We start from the raw sequence: 24,174 nt of genomic DNA on the forward strand, positions 1-24,174 counted from the left end.
TGCATATGTCATTTCCTGCCATAATCACTCACATTCCTCAAAGGCCATTACAGAGAGTTCTGTCCTTTCAGAAGTTTGGCAAAAGTTTTGCCAAAGGAACACGGGAACACAGAGAGGACAGTTTGGCTGATGGGTGTCCTACTAATGCTAAAAGGAAGGAGTTCTACAGGGGTAGAATTAGAGAGGGAAGGTCTCTGACTCAGGATAAGTACAAGAAGTTCTGATTCATGATGGTGAGCACAAAATGAAAAGCTGTTCTTTGGTACCAGGAACTCACTTCCTGGATATATGATAGGGACATAAAAGTGATTCAAGACAAATAAAACTCTAAACTCAGGGATTTTGATCAGAGACCTTACTGTAGAACAGTCAGCTCCCCAGAACCTCATCTTGTTTAAGTCTTTTATTTTACAGACAGAGAAATTGAGGCCAGGAAGGAGAAGGGATGCATCTGGGGTCACCATAAAGGCTGAGATTTTAGAGATGGCAGGAGACTGAGAGTGGGGTGAGAGGATATGAGGAGGAATAGGAGGAGGAGGAGGAGGAGAAGGAGGAGGAGGAGAAAGTGGGAAAGATAACGTCTGTCAAGCTCAGTGGTCCACAAACATTTGACCAAAAGCTGCTACAAAGAGAAGTTCTTTCAGGTATGAAAATCAGCTACATTATTCACAATCACATACACCACTGGTTCAACCTCAGCTGCACATTGGAATCACCTGGGGAGCTTTAAAAATACTAATACCTGGGTCCCCCCAGCCCCCCAGGGATTCTGATCTAATTGGTCTGGGGTAAGGCCTGGGCATTGGGATTTTTATATACTCCCCAGGAGATCCTAAAACGAAGCCAAAACGGAGAATCACTAACATAAAGAATCTTCTGTTGAAGAGGGGAAAGGGTGGTGGGGGTGTGATTTTGATTTAAGAGGAATGGCTCTTTCAGACTCATTCTCCTAAACAAAAGAGGCTGACTAGGGGCCTTTATTACCTCCTAACGTCTAGCAAAGGTGAAAAAGGCATTAACACCTTGAAACTGCAAGAGAAATTGGAACTTATCTTAAAAACCAGCTGTGAATAGGCTGCTTGAGAGCAAGTTAAAGCCAGTTAGTTAAAAACGACCATATTGTTATACTTTGTTTCTTTTTGTTCAGTGTTTTGGCATTATTTGACGTGCTTACTTGAAGGACTGAAAACTCTCTCAGGCTTTTGAAGTGGCTCTTAATTAGTTCTTTTCTGGTGTTGAAACTCCCCCCACTACCACCCTTTTAGAGACTCCCCAGAATTTTCTTCCTTTCTTGTTCTAAGGTCTAAAAATGTCAGGGTTTTATTGGTGGAGACAGGAGAACATCCAAGTCCAGAAAGGGCCTTCTAAGTGCTTTCATGTCAATATCCTTGTGATCTTGTATTACAGTTTTGCAAGATGTTACCATTGGAAGGAACTGGGTAAAGGGCACATGGGATCTCCCTGTATTATCTTTTACAACTGCATGTGAATCTATAATGATCACAAAATTAAAAGTTTAATTTCAAAAAGTACCTTCAGAACATGTCTTAATTAACATAGCCATGAAAACATTGTATCTAAATTGCTACTAACCTAGGATTATCCCTGTCTGGAAGACACTAGGCCAGTTTCCTTCCCAGACCATTGTTCTGACAATGTGAATGAGACATGGATTTTTATCTGTTTCATATTGTTTCTTTCACTTTACTAATGGTAAATCTTTGTATAATCTATGGGGGCCAAAATCAGAGTTTGGCTGTTGTCCAATACAAAATTATACTTGCTTTCTTGTTTTGGCTTTCTATGTGTGCCTACTTTTGCCTCTCTCCCTTTCCACATACAACACACACACACACACACACACACACTGTCCCATGATCTAGAACCAGATCATGTGAAATTACAGTCTGGAAATCAAACAAAAACTGTTTCAGGTTTTCACAAAGGAGTCATATTTGAACCAAAGTTTCCTCCTCCTATGCAGTTTGCAAAACTTGGTAAACTGAGGGTTTTCATCCAGCTTGATAAAATCAAACAATCAGCTGTGTTTCTGTTGAACTGAGGTTTTGATGGCTCAATGTAAATAGCAACAATGTTTAGGAAATGTGCTCTTAGGGCTGACTTTTGTAATCCCCTACAAGAAGTTGGGCCTGCAAAGGATATTCAGAAGGGATTCTCCTGTCTTTTCATTTCAGGCTGGTCAAGACAAACACCAAGTCTGAAGAATTTCTCTCTGATTTAGGACAAGTTCCCTATATATTAAAATTAGTTAAAAGCCCCATATACTCAACTTCCACACCCATTCATTCAACACATATTTATTGGGTGCCTACTATGTGCCAGGTACATACTTTTCCATTAATACAGATGTTATTTATTATTAAAATCATATCTCACTATATCTGCCCCTTTTAGAACAAAGAAAAATATTTATTTATATTAAAGTGGAACCATCTGGCCATTTTGGTCTACCAGGCCCAAATGTTTGTTTCTAAAGATATGTCTTAAACTCCTTTGAAAAATCAATAACTATTTCAAGACCCTGGATTCTGTACTTGACCTCTTTTGCTAAGGGAAGCACCAGATTAAGTCCAGCCCTATTACTAGCAGTTTAAGAAGAACAATGAGGTTGAGAGACAAGGGGTAGAGTTGGGGAAACTGGAAGACAAAGTCAAGAAGAAGAGCTAATTAATGGCATTAACAGCAAGACCATTCTTGCTGGGTGATCATTCTTGATTTTATACCACAATAAAAAAAAAATGGGGGCTAAGAAAAATAGGAAATTTACAATATAGTAAACTGAGACTGTCATTATCTCATGTCAAAATCGAGAAAGAATCTCAGTTACTATAAAGCAGACAGAATTGGGTGGAGAAAACTTTTCCTCAGGGCCTCTGTCAACCCCCAAACTGGGAAACCTACACTCTTTTGCAGGGGTGCTGATTTTTCTGATGACAGAGTACTTTTCTCCAATCCACCCATAATCTTTCCACATTCATGCAGAAAGAGCAATGTCCAGAAAGCAATACTATTAGAGAACAAAGCAAGCATAAAACCATTGCATCTCACTGTTTGAGGCTTTAGGTTGGGTGCTGGCAGGCTGGGGACATGCATGCCAGAAGTGGCACATGTGATGGCTGGGAAGCATAGCCTAAGCAAAACTGTGATGTTTGTATTGACCATTCTATCATGTCCCCTGTCAACACCTTCCTCACACCCTCACTATACTCAGACTAGCCCTCTAATCCCTAGACTCCTGCCTTATATCCAATGCTTGTTATCAACTAATCCCTAAGGTTTTAGAAAATCATTTATATCTTACTTATTACAAAACTCATGCTCATTGAAAAACAATAATAATGCAGAAGACATAAAGTAAAAAGTGAAAGTCTACCTTTCCCCATTGCAATTCTATCCTTCTGAGTTTTAACAATCTTAACATTTTGGTATATAGCCTTCCAGATCTTTTTTATATGCATTTATACACATGGATACACACAGTTTTCACATAAGGAAATTTTATCTGCACCTTGCTTTATTTTTAATACATCTTGGAGAGTTCTCCACTTTACTATATTCTTTTTAACAATTGCACCCTGTACCATAGATTGGGTTTATTTAGCCAAGTCCCTATTGATAAACTTTTAGGTTGTTTTCATTTGTTTTGCCCTTATGAACAAAGTTGCGATGTATACTCCTGCACACTTTTATATAAAAGAGAATGATGAACATCCTTTTGTGCACAATGATCACCCTTGTACACTCTGTACACTTTATGAGGCTTTTTATGTTATAGATTATTTGAACTGGAACATCCCTTTTTCAGATTTTAATATATATGTAGAAATGGGGCCTATTTTGTTAATTAATTCACAATACAAAGGAACAGGAGATGCTATACTATATATAGGGAAAGGCATACTGTAAGGATTATTCTGAGATTAGTGCCTAGAACAGAAATGAGAAAATATTACACAGTGAAATGAAGAGAATCAAGCCTGCTACCTTTCCTCTACTCCTACTGTATGACTTAGAGCCTAAGGCTTAGGGAAAGGTTTATGTGGACATAGCTAAAGAACCTCTGCCAAAAAGATGGCCAGGTCTACCTTACAAAACCACAGAGGGTCCTCACTGTTGAGCATAGGGGTAGTGACTCACCTTCCTTACAGAGGACATGAAGATTTGGCAAGTCATCTTGAAAGGGTACCAACTACCGATCTAGATTAAGGATTCCTAAGGGCTGGGGCTTTGCTTTTTTGTGTTCTATGTCCTGGTTACCAATTACAGAGTGCACTAAAATGGTTGCAGGTAGGTGATACTCCATTCAAATTGCTGATGAAGGGGAAGAAAAATGGTGTTAGAAATGGCCCTTTTTATGGCTGTGCTGGGATAGTAGCCATGGGGAAAGGAAAGTTTGGCTTGATGCTGTGGAGTGTTGACTTATTTGAGCTATTCACACTTACTGCTTCTCTGTTGGCAGGTTGCCGGAAGATATCACCATCCGAATGCTCCCAGGATAATTCTCCATCCCCTGTTTATTAAAAAGAAATAAAGAATATTACATACATAGGAAGGAAAATTATCACCCTTGTGGCCCAGGAACATTTTTGGATCTATGACCCTAAAGTTCTCAAGATTTTTTAGTAAGTAATTTAATAAACAGCACTAAACAATTTCTCTGTGCATGCCTCATTTTTCAAAACAACTCTGAAGGAAGTTGCCACTTTCTAAAATACATCATCTAGCAGCATTACCCCAAATTTGGAAAATAAAAGGGAAAATAATCATCTTCCACTTTTATACAGCCATCATTGTTACTTTTGCTTATTTTATTCCAGGGACTGTTATGAATTTTGTATTTAAACTACACTTTAAAAAGTTTTGAGGATTTAGTCAGTCATGATTTGTTAAATTCACCATTTCGTCTCTGAGAAGTTATGACCTGATCTGAAAGTTCAAGTACAACTTCCTATGGTTAGGATGTTTTCACAACAAATATCTAAGACAACTGTCCTCTTTTTTACCCAAGATACCTTTCCCTAGGTCTACAGGATCCACGATTTGAACAGAGAATCCCTGCCATTGCAGACTTCAAGGATAACTGCTTCTAAGAGAAAGATTCTACTCTCAGCCTGAGAGCAACAAACAACAATAGATGTGGGATAGTCATCAGCTTATTAAAGATCAAAAACAAGAGGATAATTTCCAAGAATATTGCCTTTTGTTACCTATGACTAAGCAAGCAGATGGGAAGAACTTGGTCTTAGAGATGTTTGCACCACTCTAAATGAGTACTATTTAAATGTTTTATGTATGTATGTGTGAGTACATGTATATGTGTGTGTATACATGCATACCAGCTTGTTGAAAATAAACCCAATATCAGTTTGAACAGATATTTCATGGGATAACAAGTATAGGAAAAAGTATATGCATTAAGAATGTTCTATTCTAATTGCTCTTTCCAGCTTTCAAAAACCTGAAGCTAAAATAGTAACATGTTACCACTTCAAGCATGTGGTAGATACTGTTAGGGACAATTATGAAATATTTTTGGCTTTTAGTGCTTGAAAGGGACCTCAAAATTAGTTTGATAGGAATGTTGTAATCAGACAGTGACTTATAACAAAGTATGGCTTTAACCCTTTATGATTCAAAGATAATAATGTGGAATAAAATTATGAATGTTGAAGATTTAACTCTGGTTGCTAGCTTAATTTCTTAAAACATCACTTTCATCATATAATTGTATCATTGCCTGATCAAAACCCTCAGTGGTTTCCCATCCAAGACTCTCTATAATCAGCCCCACCTCACCTTATTTGGGCACCTACCTCCTTCCCAACTACAACAACTACTCTACAACATGTACCCTTTGATCTCCTTGTTGTTCATTGAACATGTGGCTGCTATTCTTGCTTCCATGCTTTTGCTCATGTTCTTCTGAAATTACCTCCCCACCTCCCACACACCCCACAGCTCCCCATGTCTATGAAAATCCTATCCACATCTCATTTAAGTTTTCCTCCTCCACAAAGCCTTCCTGAAGCACTGTTACATGCTATGCACTGCCTGAAGGACTTAGCATCTCATAACCTTAGAGATGTATAGGACTTCAAGCACGAGTTTGTCCACTATTTAACAGATAAAGAAACCAAGGCTCAGAAAGGAGGAGTGGCCATCCACCATCACACAATGAGTTTGTGACAGCTAACAAAAACTCCAGGCTTCCTAGCTCCCAAATAACTATGTCCATTCCAGAAGGGTAGAGTTTTTAATTTGCGTTATTCATGGCTGTATCACCATCATCTACCACAGAGTCTGAAACATAGGAATCATTTAATAAATACTTGCCAAATGAAGGAATTGGGTGGCCTTCTCTGCACATCCTATCTAAAATTGCAATCCCCTCTCTTCTTTCTTGTCTCCCCTCTTTGTTTTTTCTCCTTAGCACTTATCATTATTTTAAATTTTACATATTTTATTTATCTTGTTTATTATCTGTCTTCTTCCACTAGAATTCCCTATGAGGGAAGGGACTTCTGTCTGCTCTGTTCACTGATGAAACCCCAGCACATACATAGTTAGCACTCTGTCAGTATTTGCTGAACAAATACTGAAACTTTATCTAATACTTTCTACTGTTAAATGTTTCCTGGGTCTGCCTTGTTCCCTGATGAGACGATAAATCCCTTAAAAACAAAGAGCATGTCTTAGACCCCCTTTAGATTCCCCTAGAGCAATGGTTCTCAAAGTGTGGTTTCTGACCAGAAGCAACAATATCACCTTGGATCCTGTTGTTGAAATGCAAATCTCGGGCTCACCCCATACCTACTGAATCAGAAACTCTGGAGTGGGGCCCAGGAATCTGAGTTTAACAAGCCCTCCAGGGGATTCTCATGCCCTGAGGAGTTTCAGAATCACTGGACTAGAGCACTTAGCATACTGCTGGGTACATATCAGATGCTTAATAAATATGCTCAATTGAACTGTAGTCAAGAATACAGTATAAAATGCTTGGTCAATAGTATACTTACCTCTGCCTGATTGTGTCATGTCTGAGAAAAGATGGTAGACAAAGACTGCCTGCAGACCTATGTGTAAACCCCAACTGACTCTGTAACAGTGAACATGATTACACTTTTGTTTATGACTAGAAAGCAATGTCCCAAAGTCAGTCAATACACATTGAACCCCTCTTGGGTTGAGAGCCTGATGCTAGGGCAGGAGAATGAGAGAAATCAGCTTGGATCTTGCCCTCCAACCTGGTTGGAAGTGACAGGGAATCAATACGGGAAGCAGCCTAAGAACACACACAGAGCAACAACTGGAAATGCAAATGGAATATACGTGCTTAGGTGATATTGAATAGGAGGAGTGGGCAGTCAGTTAAATAATGGAAAGCTTTCTGAAAGAATTAAGTCATATTTTTTAGAAGTAGCTGTCACAGGGCATAAACAGTGATATGGGCGGAGAGTATCTCTACTGAAGGGAATGACATTTGTAATGGAATAGAACTTTGGAATTAGCAAGTCACATAATGGAGACAGCAAGCACAGAATGGCTTGAGTAGAAACTTCCTATGTGGAAATAAGAGAGATGGGGATGGTAATTATATGTAGGGAGAGAGAGAAAGAGAGAAAGAGAAAGGAGAGGGAGAAAAAGAGAAAGGGGTGGAGGCAGATGGTTGAGGTAAATAGGGATGGTAAATAATTGCTGCATGGATTTTAAAAAGAGGGAGAAGAATTTCACGGTTGAAACTGACACCAATTTTTAAGTAGGAGAGTCACATGGTAAAAACAATATTTGTGGAAGCTTATGCTGGCAATGGCGTGTAGTGTAGTTGGAGAGCAATTGGGATCTGGGAGGTCAACCAGGAAACTGTTGCAATAATGTGATCAGAAATGTGCATCTACATAGGATGGAGAAGAGGGGTTGAATCAGATTACTGCAGATAAAAAGAAAATGATAAGACCCCAATGGAAGATTTGATAATCACAAAGCAAAGAGAAAACCATAAAAAATGACTCTTGGTTTGCAAATCTGGAGAGCTGGGGAATGGCATTGTCGTTGACAGTGATTGAGTGGGGGTGAACTTGGATTTACTCATTCTGTTTTTTTTTTTTAATCTTCATTTTATTGAGATATATTCACATACCACGCAGTCATACAAAACAAATCGTACTTTCGATTGTTTACACTACCATTACATAGTTGTACATTCATCACCTAAATCAATCCCTGACACCTTCATTAGCACACACACAAAAATAACAAGAATAATAATTAGAGTGAAAAAAAGCAATTGAAGTAAAAAAGAACACTGGGTACCTTTGTCTGTTTGTTTCCTTCCCCTATTTTTCTACTCATCCATCCATAAACTAGACAAAGTGGAGTGTGGTCCTTATGGCTTTCCCAATCCCATTGTCACCCCTCATAAGCTACATTTTTATACAACTGTCTTCGAAATTCATGGGTTCTGGGTTGTAGTTTGATAGTTTCAGGTATCCACCACCAGCTACCCCAATTCTTTAGAACCTAAAAAGGGTTGTCTAAAGTGTGCGTAAGAGTGCCCACCAGAGTGACCTCTCGGCTCCTTTTGGAATCTCTCTGCTACTGAAGCTTATTTCTGCCCATGGTGGTTCTAAGTGACGTTCTGAGCCAAATAAAAATACGGGACCAGAGAGAAAAGATTAAAAAACAGAAAAGATTTGCCAGAAAATATCAAAATAACAAGTAAAAGCTATAGGATGTGATTTTAAGCCTCTTCTAAGTAGCCAAAAGAGAGATTACAAATGACAAAAGAAAAATGACAGAATAATTCTCTCCATCACATGTCTTTTTTAAATGTGGATGTAATGCTCGGTATTGACATGAAATGTTTGCTCAGCATGGCTTTCTGAAAAATTCAATTCATTGCATTTAGACTCTGAAGTTTTACAAAGACTTTCAAAGAATGTCTTTAAATACGTATAGTTTTGTTAGAATCTCAAAGCATTATAGAAACATATAGTTCATGTTACAGATGAACAGAGATTTAAGATGATAAGGCAATGAGACAAGTCAGGAACAAGCATGGAATCAGAATATTAATACTCTGTAATACTCACAGGCAAGAATATGATCTCAAGTTTAGATGAATGTGTTAAAACAGGGATGTCTGTTTGCAATAGTTTAGGTTGCTATATCTAAGAGACAAATACATAAAGGAAAAAGTGGGCATCAACATTCTTTAAAAACCTGTTTTCCTTTTTTTCTGATTTGCTGGGCAAATTTTCTTGGGTGAGAAGGAGTCTCTTTTTCAAGCCAAAAATTTTTTTAAAAAAGGGATTCCAATGGAGACAGATGGATTCTAGTTAATTCTGAGAAGCAACAAGATGTAATTTTAACCAATTTTTTAACTAAAATGAAAAACAACTCTAGTGCACTATATGTCAAACAATATTCATTTAACCTTAAAAGCCACATGTGTTGTTTATTCAAACCTTAATTATACTCTGAGTGATACCCTATGGAGTTGGAATGACTTGGCTTTTCTGTAATGGGAGAAACAGAGAACAAGTATTTGAAAAATGGTTCAGAGCTAGGCTGAAATTCAGACTGTTTATAAGTCCCATTGCTTCCATTAATCTCCAGTTGGTGTGAGCAGGTCATACAAGTAAACTCTGTCTTCTCAAAGGACTAAGTGTACAATGAGATTATGAGATACCCATGAAGATAAACCTCAAGCAGCAAAACTATGCCACTTGTGAACCACACATGATATCATAAATATGGTGACCATAGGTCTCAACTTGCCTGGGACAATTCCAGTTTTATGCCTGTTTTTCTGGAAGACATAGTTATTAACGTCTCCCATCTCACTTTCAAAAGTGTCTTGGTTTGGTTGAAAAATTACATGGTCACTCAAACCATGAGGCAATTAGAAATGAAATGTATCACCAAGGCTGAGAGAAGTGATCTCCTGGACACAGGAAAGTGGTCTCTGTATTTTCTGAGGATCAGGCTGAAATCAGTGAAATTAAAGCAAATAATTATAGGACTTTTAAGGGAAAGTGGAAAAGGGCAGGGAGGAAGAAACCCATCATGAAATAACTACCTACTATTGCCTGTTTCTGTGGTGGGGCACTTTATAGTACTCTTGTACTCAGTACCCAAGCTGGAGATGAAGGGGCTGGGAGCAGATGACCTTTGGAGGTCTCTGCCAACCATCTAATTCTAATTCTGCTGGGATGGGGTAAGCATGCTGAAATTTGAAAGAAGCTTTAAAGAATACCAGTATAAAGATTATGCATTGACACATAGACATTTGTGCTTCCATTAAATGATATATATATAGTACTGCACAAAGTTGTCCAGTGTCTTGTAAAGTAGACAATCATTTTTTTAAGAAAGTACTTTATTGTCAGATAAAGCACATTATTGCTTGGGCTATCCATACAAACCCTTAGCATAAATATCTGCTTGAGGAACACTAACACACAGACAAGGGGAACTTCCTGCTAGCAGTAGTAAACCAAAATAATCATAAATATTATTTTTTAAAAGTGTACTGAGAAAGTACACGTGTATACAGGGGGCAGTCAAGAGAAAGGTAATAAAGAAACCATTAGATGGATGGTGCCCACAACCCACACTCTGTTCTTTCAATGGAGACCTGGCTAAATAGATCCCAGTTTATGGTTAGAAATGGGGTCATTGCTTCCCAGAGTAGTCCCAATGTATCTGCTTGAAGTGTTACCATGTCAGACCCTGGGAGCAGAGTTGTGATAAAGTCTGCTTCTTCCAGTAGTCACAGAATTAACGGAGTTTCCCAAGCTGAGAGGCAGTATAGTACAATGGCTAAGATAACAGACTGAAACAAGACTGCCTGGGTCAGTTGTAAGCTCTTTCTTCTTTCCATGGACACCACTTTGGCTTCTGGCCCTACCAAAAGAGGATTTCACTACTTGGTGGGAGTGTAGGGACATTGGTTTGGTTTTAACAGCCAAAGTCAAGTGGAAAATGGACATAGTCATGCCACCCTCTTTGCCTGAATCAACTGGATAATTGCATCAACTGACCACTTTGCTTGGGCTATGGAGACCTGGATTTTCTAAATTCTTACTCTTAGAGTCTGGGTAATATTCAATTATGATTTTCTGCTTGAAACTGCTCCTCTTTCTTATGTCTCTTTTTCCACTATTTATACTGTCAGTCAACTTATCAGATTGATTTCTGTACATGATGGAGTCTAAGTTCATTTAGACTATTCTAATGTGAGTAATGGACATATTCAGTGGAGTGTTTCCAGGCAGACACGGAATTCCTTGAAGTTTGGAGCTTTGAAGGACAGGGCTGAAGGAAAGGTGGCTTTAACCACCATGGTGGTTAGTCTGGACATTTTCTTAGTCTTCGGCTGCATTCTGGTGGGTGTGGACCCATTGTAAATATGTTTGCTTGAAGATGTTACTTCAGTTAAAGTGTGGCCCAACTGAATCAGGTTGGGCTTTAATCTAGATTACTGGAGTCCTTTATAAACAGAATGAAATTCAGATATAGAGAAAAAGAGCTTCAGAGAAAGAAGCTGGAAGTCATCAGAACCCGGAAAAGAGAAGATGCCACCATGTGCATTGCCACGTGCCTTGCCATGTGATGGAAAGGACAAGTACCCAAGTCTTGCCAGCAGGCAGCCCCAGAATGCCACAGTCTTTAGGGAGAAAGTATGGCCTTGTTGATGCCTCTATCTTAGACTTCTCCTAGCCCAAAATCATGAGCCACTAAATTCCTGTTGTTTAGGTCAACCTACTGCATGGTATTTGTTTTAGCAGATGAGAAACTAAGACAACCACCTATAAAGAAATAATTGCTCTGAAATGCTTCACTGTGAATTTCTTATTTTTATTGTAGAACCAGGCTCATTTATACAAAAAGACCTCAAACCCATAAATAGGATGTGGCATTATTGACTCTGACAGTACATCCCAGGTGGCCAATTATGAATTATCACTATTAATTTGTTAAGCTCAGAATAAAAGTCAAGGTAGCCCCAACCACTGTAGGAAGGACTCTCTGCTTAGGAAGAAACATTCTAGACATAAGAGACATGCCAAGAAGGAACAGGATGACTTCTGAGGGGTAGGCATCCTGGGGGACATGAAGCAAATATATGGAGATGAATTCTGAGCTCAGGGAATGGAGAGAGAATAAAGATAACTTGGAAAGTTTCCATGAAAGGAGAACGCTTCTCTTTGGGGTTTAGAAGAAGGAAAGAGGTAGGCAAGGGTGGAAAATATATAAGATGGCCCTATATTTATGAACATGAATGATTCACTTTTGAAAAAGGATTACTAATGGTAGTCAGACTATGCTGTAGCTAAGAAAAGATCAGAATGTTACAATACATTTTGAAGTTTAGTTGAGAATACCCTGACTAAAAAATTACTGGGTTAATTTTTAGTTTTTTAAATAATGCTTTTCATTGACAATGTTTCCTTCCTAGCATCATGACTGGGATATGGTGGTGTTTCTGTAGAAAATGTGGATCTATATTAGGGTTGCTATGATTTTCCCCAGTTTTCTTTGAGTTTGAAAACTTTGAAAAATTTGGTGGATTTCCATGATGATAAGTAAATGAAGTATATTACTTCTCCAGAGATCCCTGGATTCTAGGAAAGATGGCACCTCAGGTGCAATTTTGCTGCTTTTTTGGAAAGAGAAACCAACAGTCCTGGGTAAAATGGCAGTTATCTCAAATTTGCTTTTAAAAAGTTGCTTCCCAGTTCCAGTTACTTTGAAGGAATTAGAAGACATATCTCAATTTCATAAAAAAATGACTTCAATTTTCTCTTTGGGCTCTTTAAAATGTGCTGGATGGGTGATCTTGGATTGAACAAGTTGATCAAGTCATTTCTCCCACCTCCCTAGCAAGGTCTGTACATGAAGCATTCTCAAGAGACTTTTGTGACTGCGGTTCTCTTTGTTTTCAATAAATCCATCAAGAAAGGCACATGCTTAATACTCTGTTAGGGGAAAGAGAGGAAGAAAAAAAGAGGGCCCCTTCTTTATAGAGCTTCCCAGTTAAGAAGCCAAAACACACAGAACAATGAACAATAGAAGAAAATATTTTTAAATGCTGAACTCTATGAATGAGACAAAGTCCTGATGGTGGTAAAAGAAGAAAGAAATCATTGAAGACTAGAGTGATCAGGGAAGACTATTTAGAAGAGGTGGGACTTCAGTTGGGCTCCTTAAAGATGGATAGGACCCTAACAGGAAAGAAGGGAAGCTAATCCAAGCTTGTGATGAGGAAGGGTTAAAGAAAGCACATAACAGGAATGAAGGTGGAAAGGTTTATGACATATAATAGGATAAAGAGATCAGCCAGCCTGGAGGAGAAGGTGTGTGTGTTGGAATGAGAAATGAGGATGGATAGGTTAAGGAAGGAACAGATTGTTTTATAGAGGGCCTTTCAAAACAAGCTGAAGAATTGAGTTTGGATAATACGGTAAGAAATGTTAGGCAATGATCAACATGATAAAGAAGAAAAGCCTTGACTAGAATATTAGGCAGCATGTACGATGTAGGAGGAACAGTATAGCAATTCCTACAGCATGGGGGCCTGGTTTTGTGATGAGATCAGAAGTCAGGGATACTGGGATTGCTGCCAGCCATCTCCCTAACTTTTATGAGTCAATCTTCCTTCATCCTGCTGGAGTGCAGAGAGTGAGGAGGAATATAGTGTGAGTTGAGCTGAAGAGATAGTTGAGGAATCTTCCTTCAACTCCCTGACTAGGTTGACATTACCCCACCCTCCCACCCAAATTTTTGGCTCTTATAACAACAAATACCTTTCCTTTGTAGTATGTGGCACAGTTACAATGTTATATTTACTTGTATCATTATTTGATAAATGTCTGTCTTCCCCACTAAACTCCATGAGAGCAGGTTCCTTGTTTACTTTTGTTCACTATTGTATCTCTGGCACCAGCACAGTGGCAGGTACTAAGTGGTTGCTCAACAAATATTTGCTGTATGAAAGAATGTAGATATTTATGCTCAGGCCTCTTTAAGCCTAGAGAGACAGGGTGGGATGAAGGTGGTCCCTGTGATTGGGAGTGTGTAGATTGAGTCCTTGGTGAGGAAAGATGGGCGTTGTGGTTACTCTCTTAGGATTATCTGCTTATGCCAATGTGCCATGCATGTTTCTCTCCACCTCTACTGCTCTGCATTAATAGAGGCCCTTGCCACACTTCTATGAATGGATCCCAACAGGTAGTATAGTGGTGAAGAATTTGGACACTGAAGCCAGACTGCCTAGGTTCAAATTTTAGCTCTGCCACTTACTACCATGTATCCTTGGGCAAGTCACTTAATCTCTCTGTCTCAGTTTCCTTATCTGTAGAATAGGTATAATAACTGTTCCTACTATTGTTACAATGGTCAAATGAGTAATTACATGTGTTTTTCACATTGCCTGGCACATATTAAGTGCCACATATGTATACTATCTATCAAATGCAGACTTGGCTCTCTCTACAATCAATAGCCTAACCCAAATACTTCTCCCTTGTATAAAGCCCAAGTACATACCCTTCCCCTCAGATTTGGCAAGATAGGCAGGAGACAGGAAGCAGAAATGATAAACGGTGGAAGGAGGCTGGGTGTGGGTTTGGGTTTGAGGTCTGTCTGCCCATAATGTGGCAGTAGTACAATCTCTGAAGAGATGTTTTCTTCTGATAAAGTTTCCCTTAAGGTTCCAGTGGCTGTTTATGCTACACTTCCAGTCCAGATGAGGTTTGCTGAAGTGCCAGCAATGACACACATCCTGCCAACACTCTCTTGACTGTCCTAGTCTCAAAAAGACATGTCTAAACAGCTGAGGCTGGGGCTGAGATTCAATCCACATTTAAGATTGCTGTCTGACCCTGGCAGAAAGGCACAAATTAGTATTTGGTAACAGTGCAGAGAGGCTGTTTCAATAAGGCCCTTTATATTAAGGCTTGCAAATTCAGCACTCGAAAGGTCATTTCTTCTTCAGTATTTTGACTGCAATTAGGGTGGCTAGCATAAGGAAGGCATGTGTCTCGGTTCCCTGCCATGTGAGAAATATGCCTATACAAGATATACCTTTTGTAAAAACATTTCAACAGAAAAAAGTAACCAAGTGTTTAAAAAATCAGAACTTCAAAGGAGTTAGAGGTCACATTAAAAGAACTGAAAGATGTAAAGAAATTGAAGGCACTGGAAAAACAACAATTTTTATGAAAGTGTAAGATTTAGTCTTTATAAGAAAAGATGAAAATTGTTTATTTAGGATGGAGAAGAGATGGTAAATAAAGAAATTAATGAATTTTCAAGCATATGAGGGAACAATACATGATCAATAATAGCTAGCTTTTATCTGTTGCTTCTGAGGACATGAAACAAGAAAAGAAATTTAAATTGGGACAAGGGAACTGTAGAGAAGATAGTCCCAGGATCTGTTACTACAAGAAGAACTAGAAAGAAGGTTCTGTACATGGAGATCAAATAAATCAAAAGGCAAGACTATCTGAGATAGAGGAGAAGGTGCAATTCTACCCAAAAAAGGGTAACAAATATAGTAATATTATATAAAACATAACAATGGTCACTTATTAAGCAATGACTCTGTGTTAGGCCCTCTCCTAGCACTCTGTCATCTCAGTTAATCTTTACAACAACTCCATGGGGGGTAGACATTATAATTCCCATCTCCACAGCTATAATTCCCATCTCCACAGCTAAAATAATTGAGGCTCTGAGTGGCTAAATAACTTGCCCAATGTAACACAGCTAGTAAGGGGTAGCTCTGGAATGTCAGAGCCTATGTTCTTTGCACTATACCATATTATCTCTCAGATACAATGTGTCTTTTTGTGGTTTCCTTCTCTTTCTTTTATTAATTGTTCTTCAGTGTATGCTTTAAATATCCCTTTTGCTAAAGAAAATAGTCTCAGCCTAACAGCTATATTACAGTGACCAGCTAGATATATTAGCAACCATGTGTAAACCTCTGCTCACAAGTCACTCTCTTCCTTTTGGGGCAGACTCAAATTAATTTAAGACAAAGATGAGAAAGGAGATGAAGCTATAGAGATGTGAGGAACAAAATATCCATCTTTCCTGGCTGGAACTTAACAACTGTACTGTGGTATAGATATATACATACACAGTGCAAGAAGAAACAGGTATAGAAAGATCCAGGGCCTTATTGAAGCATAAATCAAATTAGGTTGTAACTAAGTCCACATCTACTTATGAGGGCTGGTACAAAGAACATATTAAAAGGGATGAGCATTTACTGGTAGTCTTAACAAGGTTAGTCCTTCCAAAAAGAAATGATAATTATAGTGCCCTAAAGTGGAATGAGGGAGAAAAAACAACATAGGAGTCAGGAATGACACTAGATACTTTCTTATTGACCAGGAGTCAATACATGGTCAGCACTATTTACCATGGTCAATCAGTAATTCAGGGGGGAAAACACCACAACAATAATACTCTATTTTAGTAGCATCTAAATCAAGCCATGACTTACTTTCTAGTAATATTTCCAACCTAGTGTGCATTCATTCAAGGAGCATGTGCTCTGTGCCTAATGCAGTGGGAGAAATAAAGATAAATCAGAAATATTTTCTGGCTTAAGGAGCTTATACATCAGTAGAGGTGATAAGACATGGACACATATAATAAAAGACAAAAGGTGATAAGGTAGTAACTGACACCGGAGAAGCACAGAGTAATGCTGAGTGGTCCCAGAGAGGAGGGAGGTTTACTCCTAGCTTTCAGGATTAAGCAATGCTTCAGGGAGGAGGTGGAATTTAGACTGGCCTTTGAAGGATAAGCAGGATTTCGGGGTGAAGAAATTAGGGATGAAGAGGGGAAAGCAGAGAAAAGAGATAGTCCTTCCCATTAGTATTTATCAAAATGTGACAGGAGGCTGCATTTGAGCTGGGTCTTGAAGGATTGGTGGGATTTCCACAGGCAGAGATGGAGGAAAAGGATTTTCCAGAAAGAGGCAACATGCCTTTCTTCCAACCTTTACTGTACACGTGCAGTTGTTAAGTAGGCAGCCATTTTGTTTCCTTTTCTTTCTCCTTCCTTAACATGAAATGGTTTCCACTCATTCACCCCAAATGTTGGTGCCGTATGGTTGGAATTAAATGCTCTGACCAATTAGGCACCAAAATTGGTTATTTTTCTCTTGGTTTTCCCAGATTTCAGACTTTTAGTAGGCTCAATTGAATTGCACAAAATTCAGATATAAACCATAGTTCCAGACTGCCCCGTTATCTACACAGTCTTGGGAATGGTTTCTCAAAGTGGTAGTTTATGGACCACTTGCATCAGAATGAACCTCAGAGAAGCTTACCCTGACCACTCAACCTAAATGCCTTTACCTCTTATCTTCTTGGTTCTTTTTCCTTCGTAGCACCTACATTGTTTATATTTAGATATTTGTTTAGTTATTTGTCTCTTTTGGTAGAATATTGAGTCCCATAAGAGCAAGGAACTTGTATTTATGGTCATCTATGCCACATAGGGTTATGTAGGTTGTGCCCTGTACAAGGGTGCCACACCTATGGGGTTGCCATTCATAATGATTTTCTGGCAGATAGCAGTAGAGTATCTTATACATGGGGGGATGGGGCTTTTTCTGATTCACATAAAGATGCCATATGGTCTAGCAGTGCTCTGTGTGTCTATTATATTTACCATTATATACCCCGTTACCACAGTGGTGAGAATATAGTAGATGATCAATAAATATCTAGAGTGAGTGGAAGGAAAGAAGGAAGAAAAAATTAAGATAGTGCCAGCAGGAAATAGAGGAAAGAGAGGGATATATTGCACTGCCAATAGATTTGGTAACTTGAGAAGAGGCAACAAAGGAAGAGTTAAAGGTGATTATGTTTGATCCCAGGAACTGAAAGGAGGAAAAAAAAGGATGCTATTATCAAAAAATGGAACCCAAGAAGAAAAAAATATTGATTGAGAAGATGGTGATTCCATTGTGGATATAGTTCGGGAATATGATGCCTTCCATTTTGCTTTTATTGAGTTTGTCTTCATTTTACTGTGGATTCTTAGAAAAAATCTAAATTTGCCCTGAAAAATCTTCAAAATGTTCACATCAATGTTTTACAAGGCCCATTCTTCCTTTAAAGGCTGTGCATGAAAATGGCATGTGGTTTACAATACAATAATTTAGGGGCCACGCTAGAAGGCATTAAGGAAGGAGAAATAAATATATTAACTTGCACATAGGATGAGTTCCACCCTACCTGCCCTGCTGCACTTCAGCCCAGTTTCTTTCAGGTCTGGCCCTTAAAATCAGGGCTTTTTAGTTTTTTCATTTTTTGTGTGTGAATGAAAATATCTCCTGAAATTAAGAAAATACCCCTTCCCTAGGACACTGGGAGGTATTTTCTTCTCTTTAAATTCCTGCTATTTGGGATGGTAGCACCCTAGGACTTGGGATGTGGTATACCTACCTCTGCACACCAGGCAGCAGGAATCTGGAACAGAGACTGGGAATGCACAGGTTAATTTGGGACAAGTCTTGAGACCACAATACACATTTCCCTCCTGCCAAGAAGAAACAGAATTAATTAATTTCCCACCTGCCAAAGAGAACCAGAAGGATTTGGGATAAGTGTTAAGTCTTTAACTCAGTACCTGGGATAGAGTAGGGGCTCAAAATATGGCACTTCCTTCCCCACTGCTATACCATAGTCAGTTCTAAGCTTCCTAATTTTACTATGCATTCATTTTTTTCTACTTAATATTTCTCCATTCCAGAGACTAAATCAGAGAAGAGTTGGCAATAATCCCATCCTATTTGAGCATACTGATCTAAGGTAGTACAAAATAGTCAGTGTAAGGGCTATCATGGGGCCTCCAAGCTACCAAATATATTCTTGCTTCTCCCTTCTTTGTTCACTGTATCTTGTGGTTCCCCATCATGACCCAACTGTATGTTAGGAATTTAAGGGAATGTTGATTTGTGTGATAACAACCATTTGTAACATTCATTAAAGTCTATCTTCCAAATCAAATAGACAAACTTTGGGGTAAAACAGCACTATATGAATTCCACAGCTCAGTCCAGCACAAGACAAGGGAGAGGATAAAATTTTCTTGCTGGTTACATCTGTCTTTGCATAATCTCTAGTCTCTAAAACTCTATGCTCGGAACATTGTTCCTTAAATCTTGTTCTTAGGTTTTAGAAGCATATCCTTTTGAGGCTAGACAGGTTCCTGAAAGGTCATTAGGAAGGCAAAGCCACAAACAAATTCTCCCAAACTACTGATATTCAATATTGTTACCAAAATCCCTAAGGGAAGAGATTCTATAACTTCCTATAGCAACCTAGTCTTTAATACCCTTAAAGGCAGAAGAGTTGTTTTCTATGTCTAACTTCATTCCTTTATGCTTTAATTAAACCAGCATCTTATCCTATTTTCTGGTTCTGTTACATTCTCTGAACTACACAATTAGATAAGGTTATAATTGGGATACTTTATTCTTGAAATGTATGCAGTTCTTTTGATAAGTAGTGTCACAGAAATCATCATGATCAATCATTTATCTAGAGTTTCCTCATTGCAGCACCCCATGAATGAAATGGTTTTTAGCAGAAAACTTCAAAGATGGGAACCAACAGATGCTCCCTTCTTGTGACTTGGATTGCATGTTCTTAGATGGTGATAGGATTCTCAAGACTTCATATAATTGGGTCTTTCAGAGGAAGGTTTGGTGGCATAACTATTGTGAAAAGGCTTGCAGATCAAGATCACCAGCTCGTCTTTTCCCATTCGTGCAGTCCTAAATCTCTGAGAATGGGATATGGTCTGACCTCTTCTCACAGAGCTGTTCAGGGTGGATGAAGATCAGGGAGTCTGGGTCAGCAGGGAGGCTTATGATTAGGTACAATTCAGCTTTCAGTCAAACATACTACAGCCTAGGTTCCAATTAAATTTCAAGGACAGTGGAAGCTGTCTTACTTGGGTAGGAGTTAGCAGGGGCATTAGGATGAATGGTCTTACCGAACAGCTGCACTGGGTACATTGATTGGGTTGCCGGTTCTGAAAAAGCCCTTCAGCCATGAACAGCTCTCCGTGTTGGTAAGTAGTCCCGTTGTATTCACATGACTTGCTGGTCATCTTATTGTTTGCTGGGGGTAAGGAGTCTTCTGGGACAGGGTGGAGAAAAATCACACCAAGTATTGACATCATTGCAAACTATTTCATAAATCACAGCAGCAGTTGGGGCTGTACTACACAGAGGGCATCAAAGACAGTCCTTTCTCCAGTAGCTTATGACTTTAGATAATATTAAAACAGCCAGACAAGAATAGTAGCTAATATCACCATTCATCCATTCTTTCATTTACTGAGCATTTATTGAATGCCTACTATGTGCCAGGCACTGTGCTAGGCACTAGAGAGACAACAGTGAATAAAGCCCCTGCCTTGATGGAGCTAACAGCCCGAGATGAATAAGATATTAATTTGGCTGAAAGGAGGGAGCACACCTTACCTCTATTTAACCTTTCACCTGTTCTTTCAGAAGAGGAACCATCTATCACAACTACACTAGGAACTTTATCCCATCCCATGTTTTGTACTACTTGGTATGTGCCTGTATGCTTGTTCCAGACTCTTGTAGTCTTGCTTGTTCCAGCCTTTTGTAGTCTTTGCTTATTTGTTCTTCCTCCACCAAGATTGCCCATCCACCCCTACTCTTTCCACTTAATGAAATCATTTCTGATTTTGAAGGCTCAGTTCAAGTCCCATTTCTTCCAAGAACCATTCTCTGATAGCTCCATCCTACAATCTGGACCTCTCAAGGCACTGATGTCTGCTTCTTGAAGACAGGGAAGCCATGTAATAAAAAAAATCAATATACTTGTCAAATTGATTCTAACTGAATGGTATCTAGAAGTCTTTTCACTGGGCTTCCTCAAAGAATATACTGTGTATGCACATAAGCCCACTCCCCCACAAGCACACACCAGACAATGAACAAGTCCTCAGATTAAATTAATTATTGATACATGAATTATTGAAAAAGATACAAGCAGAGCTTGGAAAAATGCCTGCTGTGGAATAGTGGAAGAACTGAAATCAGGGGAGCTGTGTGTTTCATTAGAGGGAAACTTGGGGAGTGTGATCATCCCTTTTTTCCCATCAGTCCAAACCAGAATGAAAACAAATAAGTTTTATCGTAGCTAAATTATACCTTAATAAAACTGTGTAAAGAAAAACAGAAAGAAATTATTTTCAGGTGGCAGGTGAACATGACAAAGTCTAAAATAATAATAATAATATATAATGGGTATTATTATAGCTAACATTTATTGAGCCCTTACTATATGCCAGGCACAATGGTAAGTACTTTTGCACATATTATTTCACTGGATCTTACTAATAATCTCCTGATGTAAACAACATGATTATGACTATTTCGCAGATGAGCAACTAAGGCTTAAGGAATTAAATGACTTGCCCAAAGTTACACACCTTGTAAGTGACAGTCTCAAGATCTGAACTGATGTCTGATTGATTCTAAAATCTTCCCCCGCAGCCACTATTATGGAGGGCACTAATCACTTCAAACTTGTAACAAGGAAGGGATCATGTAAATTACAACCAAAACCAATGGAACATGAAGGCTGTCTTGTCCCTCCACAAAGTTTTGGCCTAAAATATCCAGAAAACTGACATCAAATTTTAATTGGCTTCAATGAACTGAGTAACTAACTCAATTCTAAATTCAATATTACATAAGTTGATCTAGCCTCAATTTCTGAGTAACCCACTCCTTGGGAGATAACTACTTATTAATCACCTCTTAGAGGAAACAAAAGAAGTTCCTTATTCTTGTCCTTAAAAAGAAGTCTTAGTTCCTAGAAAGAGTTTAACTCAAACTAATTGACCCTCTGTCTGAGCTCTGAATCTCCACACCTGCCCATGAGTACACACAACCAGACAGTTGCAGATGGTAGACATGCATGAAACTCATCAGAGAAATGACAGGAATAGGGCCATTTGCCCCCTGGGCTCTAATTACATCAACTTTCAGCATTTTGTGGTGAAGGAAAACTAGGATGACCTACAAAATAATATTTGCCAGGACTCTTAATAGGAGCTTCCAGATCTTTGGAGTACAAAAAAAAAAAGTTTGGAATTATTTCATCACAAAGGAATGTGGGTTGATTTTTGAGCTGGGCCTTCATCAGGGGATCAACATCAAGGCAATTGCAAGTTGAGATTTTCCAGTGGAAGCATGACCTTTAGAGTCTCCCTTGACATAGTCTTCTGGGTAACCTGGCATTGCAGTCTATTAATCTACTCAACAGGAGATGGGGGAGAAAGCAAAAGAAAGAAAGAAAAATCAGAATCAAAGAAAATGAAACCAATTATGATCATGCTTACTAGTAATTTTGTGCAGTAAAATTATCATAATATTTTCTCACTTATTCTTTGAATATCCCTAATTATGAAAATTATGAATTATGAAAATGAGGCTACTGATACCACACAAGATGTGGCCTGTGTCACAGAGCTATTTAATAGTAGAGTCAACTCTGAACTACACTTCTCTTGCTTCTAAGTTTGTGCTCTTTTCCTAAAGTAGGTGTTAAAACTGAGGTGTAGGAACCATAATCCCATCTTGGGTTACTGACTCTCCATAATGTTGGACAGCCCACTTTACCTCTTTGGGCCTCAATTTTTCTAAGAATAGGATATGATATTCAAATCTCCCCTTGCATCTTTAGAGAGTCAACAAAGCATGCTTCCCAACCACAGAAGCAAGGAAAACCACCTCTTACTCTACCCTTCTCCCTTCCCAGATTTTCCAAGGTGGCTGGGCTTCTAACCAATTATCCTTGGAACACATTCAGTGTTCCTGCCTAAAAACTGGCAGAAAATCAGTCAGAAGCAAAGCTGGTTCCAGGGCCCCTCGGGGGACTGCCACAATGGAAATGACCAGGCTGCATAGCTTCTAGCTTCCCCCAACTCCACTGTTTCCAGTCAAGTTCTCAAACAGTGCTAGCAGGAGAAGTAGAAGGCTATCATGGGAGGGAAGCAGACAAACATTATGCCACACAATCAGACTACAGATGTGTTGGGAAAAGAAATTCTTCTCTCCAGGTGAGGAATGGTCTTATATGTAAGCAAAACTGTGATTTCTGGGGTGATCAAAAATAATCCCTTATCCAAAATACCTCTTCCCACCTTTTTTTCTCACTGATGCCTAAAATGCCACCATTAGAGGCCCATTCCTTTGGGTAAAAGGTTGCCTTCTTGCAATCAGATTTTACAATCCCATAACTTTTGCGAGAGGCTACATGTTGTCACTAACTGACATCTAAGTGGGAATAACTTTGCTACAGGTTTTGTTTTTTTTTGTCCCCCAGAGGTCTTGGCAAATTCTACCAGGAAATCTGTGGTCCTGCCCCACTTCCTTTGGTACATTTCTCTCCCCTCCTGGCACTAACCTTCTTCCCACCCTTTGGAACCCAATGTTCTGGTTGCTCTCTTTCTCACTCTGCCCACCCTCAGTCTCTATTTTCTTAGTGGGGCAATTCTTGGCTTGTCAGTCAGGCAGCTTGTATGTCAGGAAGCAAATCAGTTCCTAGTGTTTATGAGATAACTGAGAGCTTTTCCAGTGCTCCCAGGGATTGGTCGCTAATCTCCTTGGCTCTAAGCCCTCCCTTATTTCACCATTGCTACTGTTACTCTTGTTTCTACTTTACTTTTGCTGGCTGAGTCTGAAGCTCAGGTTTCTAATCTGGTTCTCTGCCATTCTACTGCTGTAGTCCCAGCACATCTGCAGGCCATTTTGGGGGCGACAATGGAAGGGGGGAATTGAGATAGAGGTAAAAGACTTGAAAGAAGAGGTTACATTCCCTTTAATTACCTGTGAGAGACACACACATGCATACACATGCACACATACACATACATATCTAAGAAAACAGAACTGTATAGTCCAAAGGATTCAATCCCAGGTCTCAGAAACACAAGGGAAGAAAGAACAGCAAAGGGGCTAGAAAAGGAATCCCTGGGATATGGTGCTGTTTGTACATAGTGTTTCTCAGCTCTATATCTCACAGCTAAGCGAGAGAAGAGAATTGAGCCTGGTCTCTGGGATCTGCAAAC

General features: G+C 39.1%; 1 protein-coding gene across 7 annotated transcripts in view; it reads right to left on the reverse strand.

Moving 5' to 3' along the window:
* Positions 1-24,174, reverse strand: part of CHRDL1 (chordin like 1) — a 99,581-nt gene that overhangs the window by 18,923 nt on the left and 56,484 nt on the right. For 5 of the 7 annotated variants that reach the window (XM_037822141.1, XM_037822136.1, XM_037822139.1 and 2 more), the window contains exons 5-7: positions 20,053-20,198; positions 18,498-18,591; positions 4,464-4,531 (exon numbers count right to left, since the gene is read on the reverse strand). In XM_037822141.1, coding sequence (XP_037678069.1) covers positions 4,464-4,531; positions 18,498-18,591; positions 20,053-20,198 — 308 coding nt within the window. The remainder of the gene's footprint in view (positions 1-4,463; positions 4,532-18,497; positions 18,592-20,052; positions 20,199-24,174) is intronic. The other 2 variants (XM_037822138.1, XM_037822140.1) reach the window with 1 other exon arrangement.

This window comes from Choloepus didactylus, chromosome X (genome assembly GCF_015220235.1).
Source record: "Choloepus didactylus isolate mChoDid1 chromosome X, mChoDid1.pri, whole genome shotgun sequence".
Taxonomy (NCBI): Eukaryota; Metazoa; Chordata; class Mammalia; order Pilosa; family Megalonychidae; genus Choloepus; species Choloepus didactylus.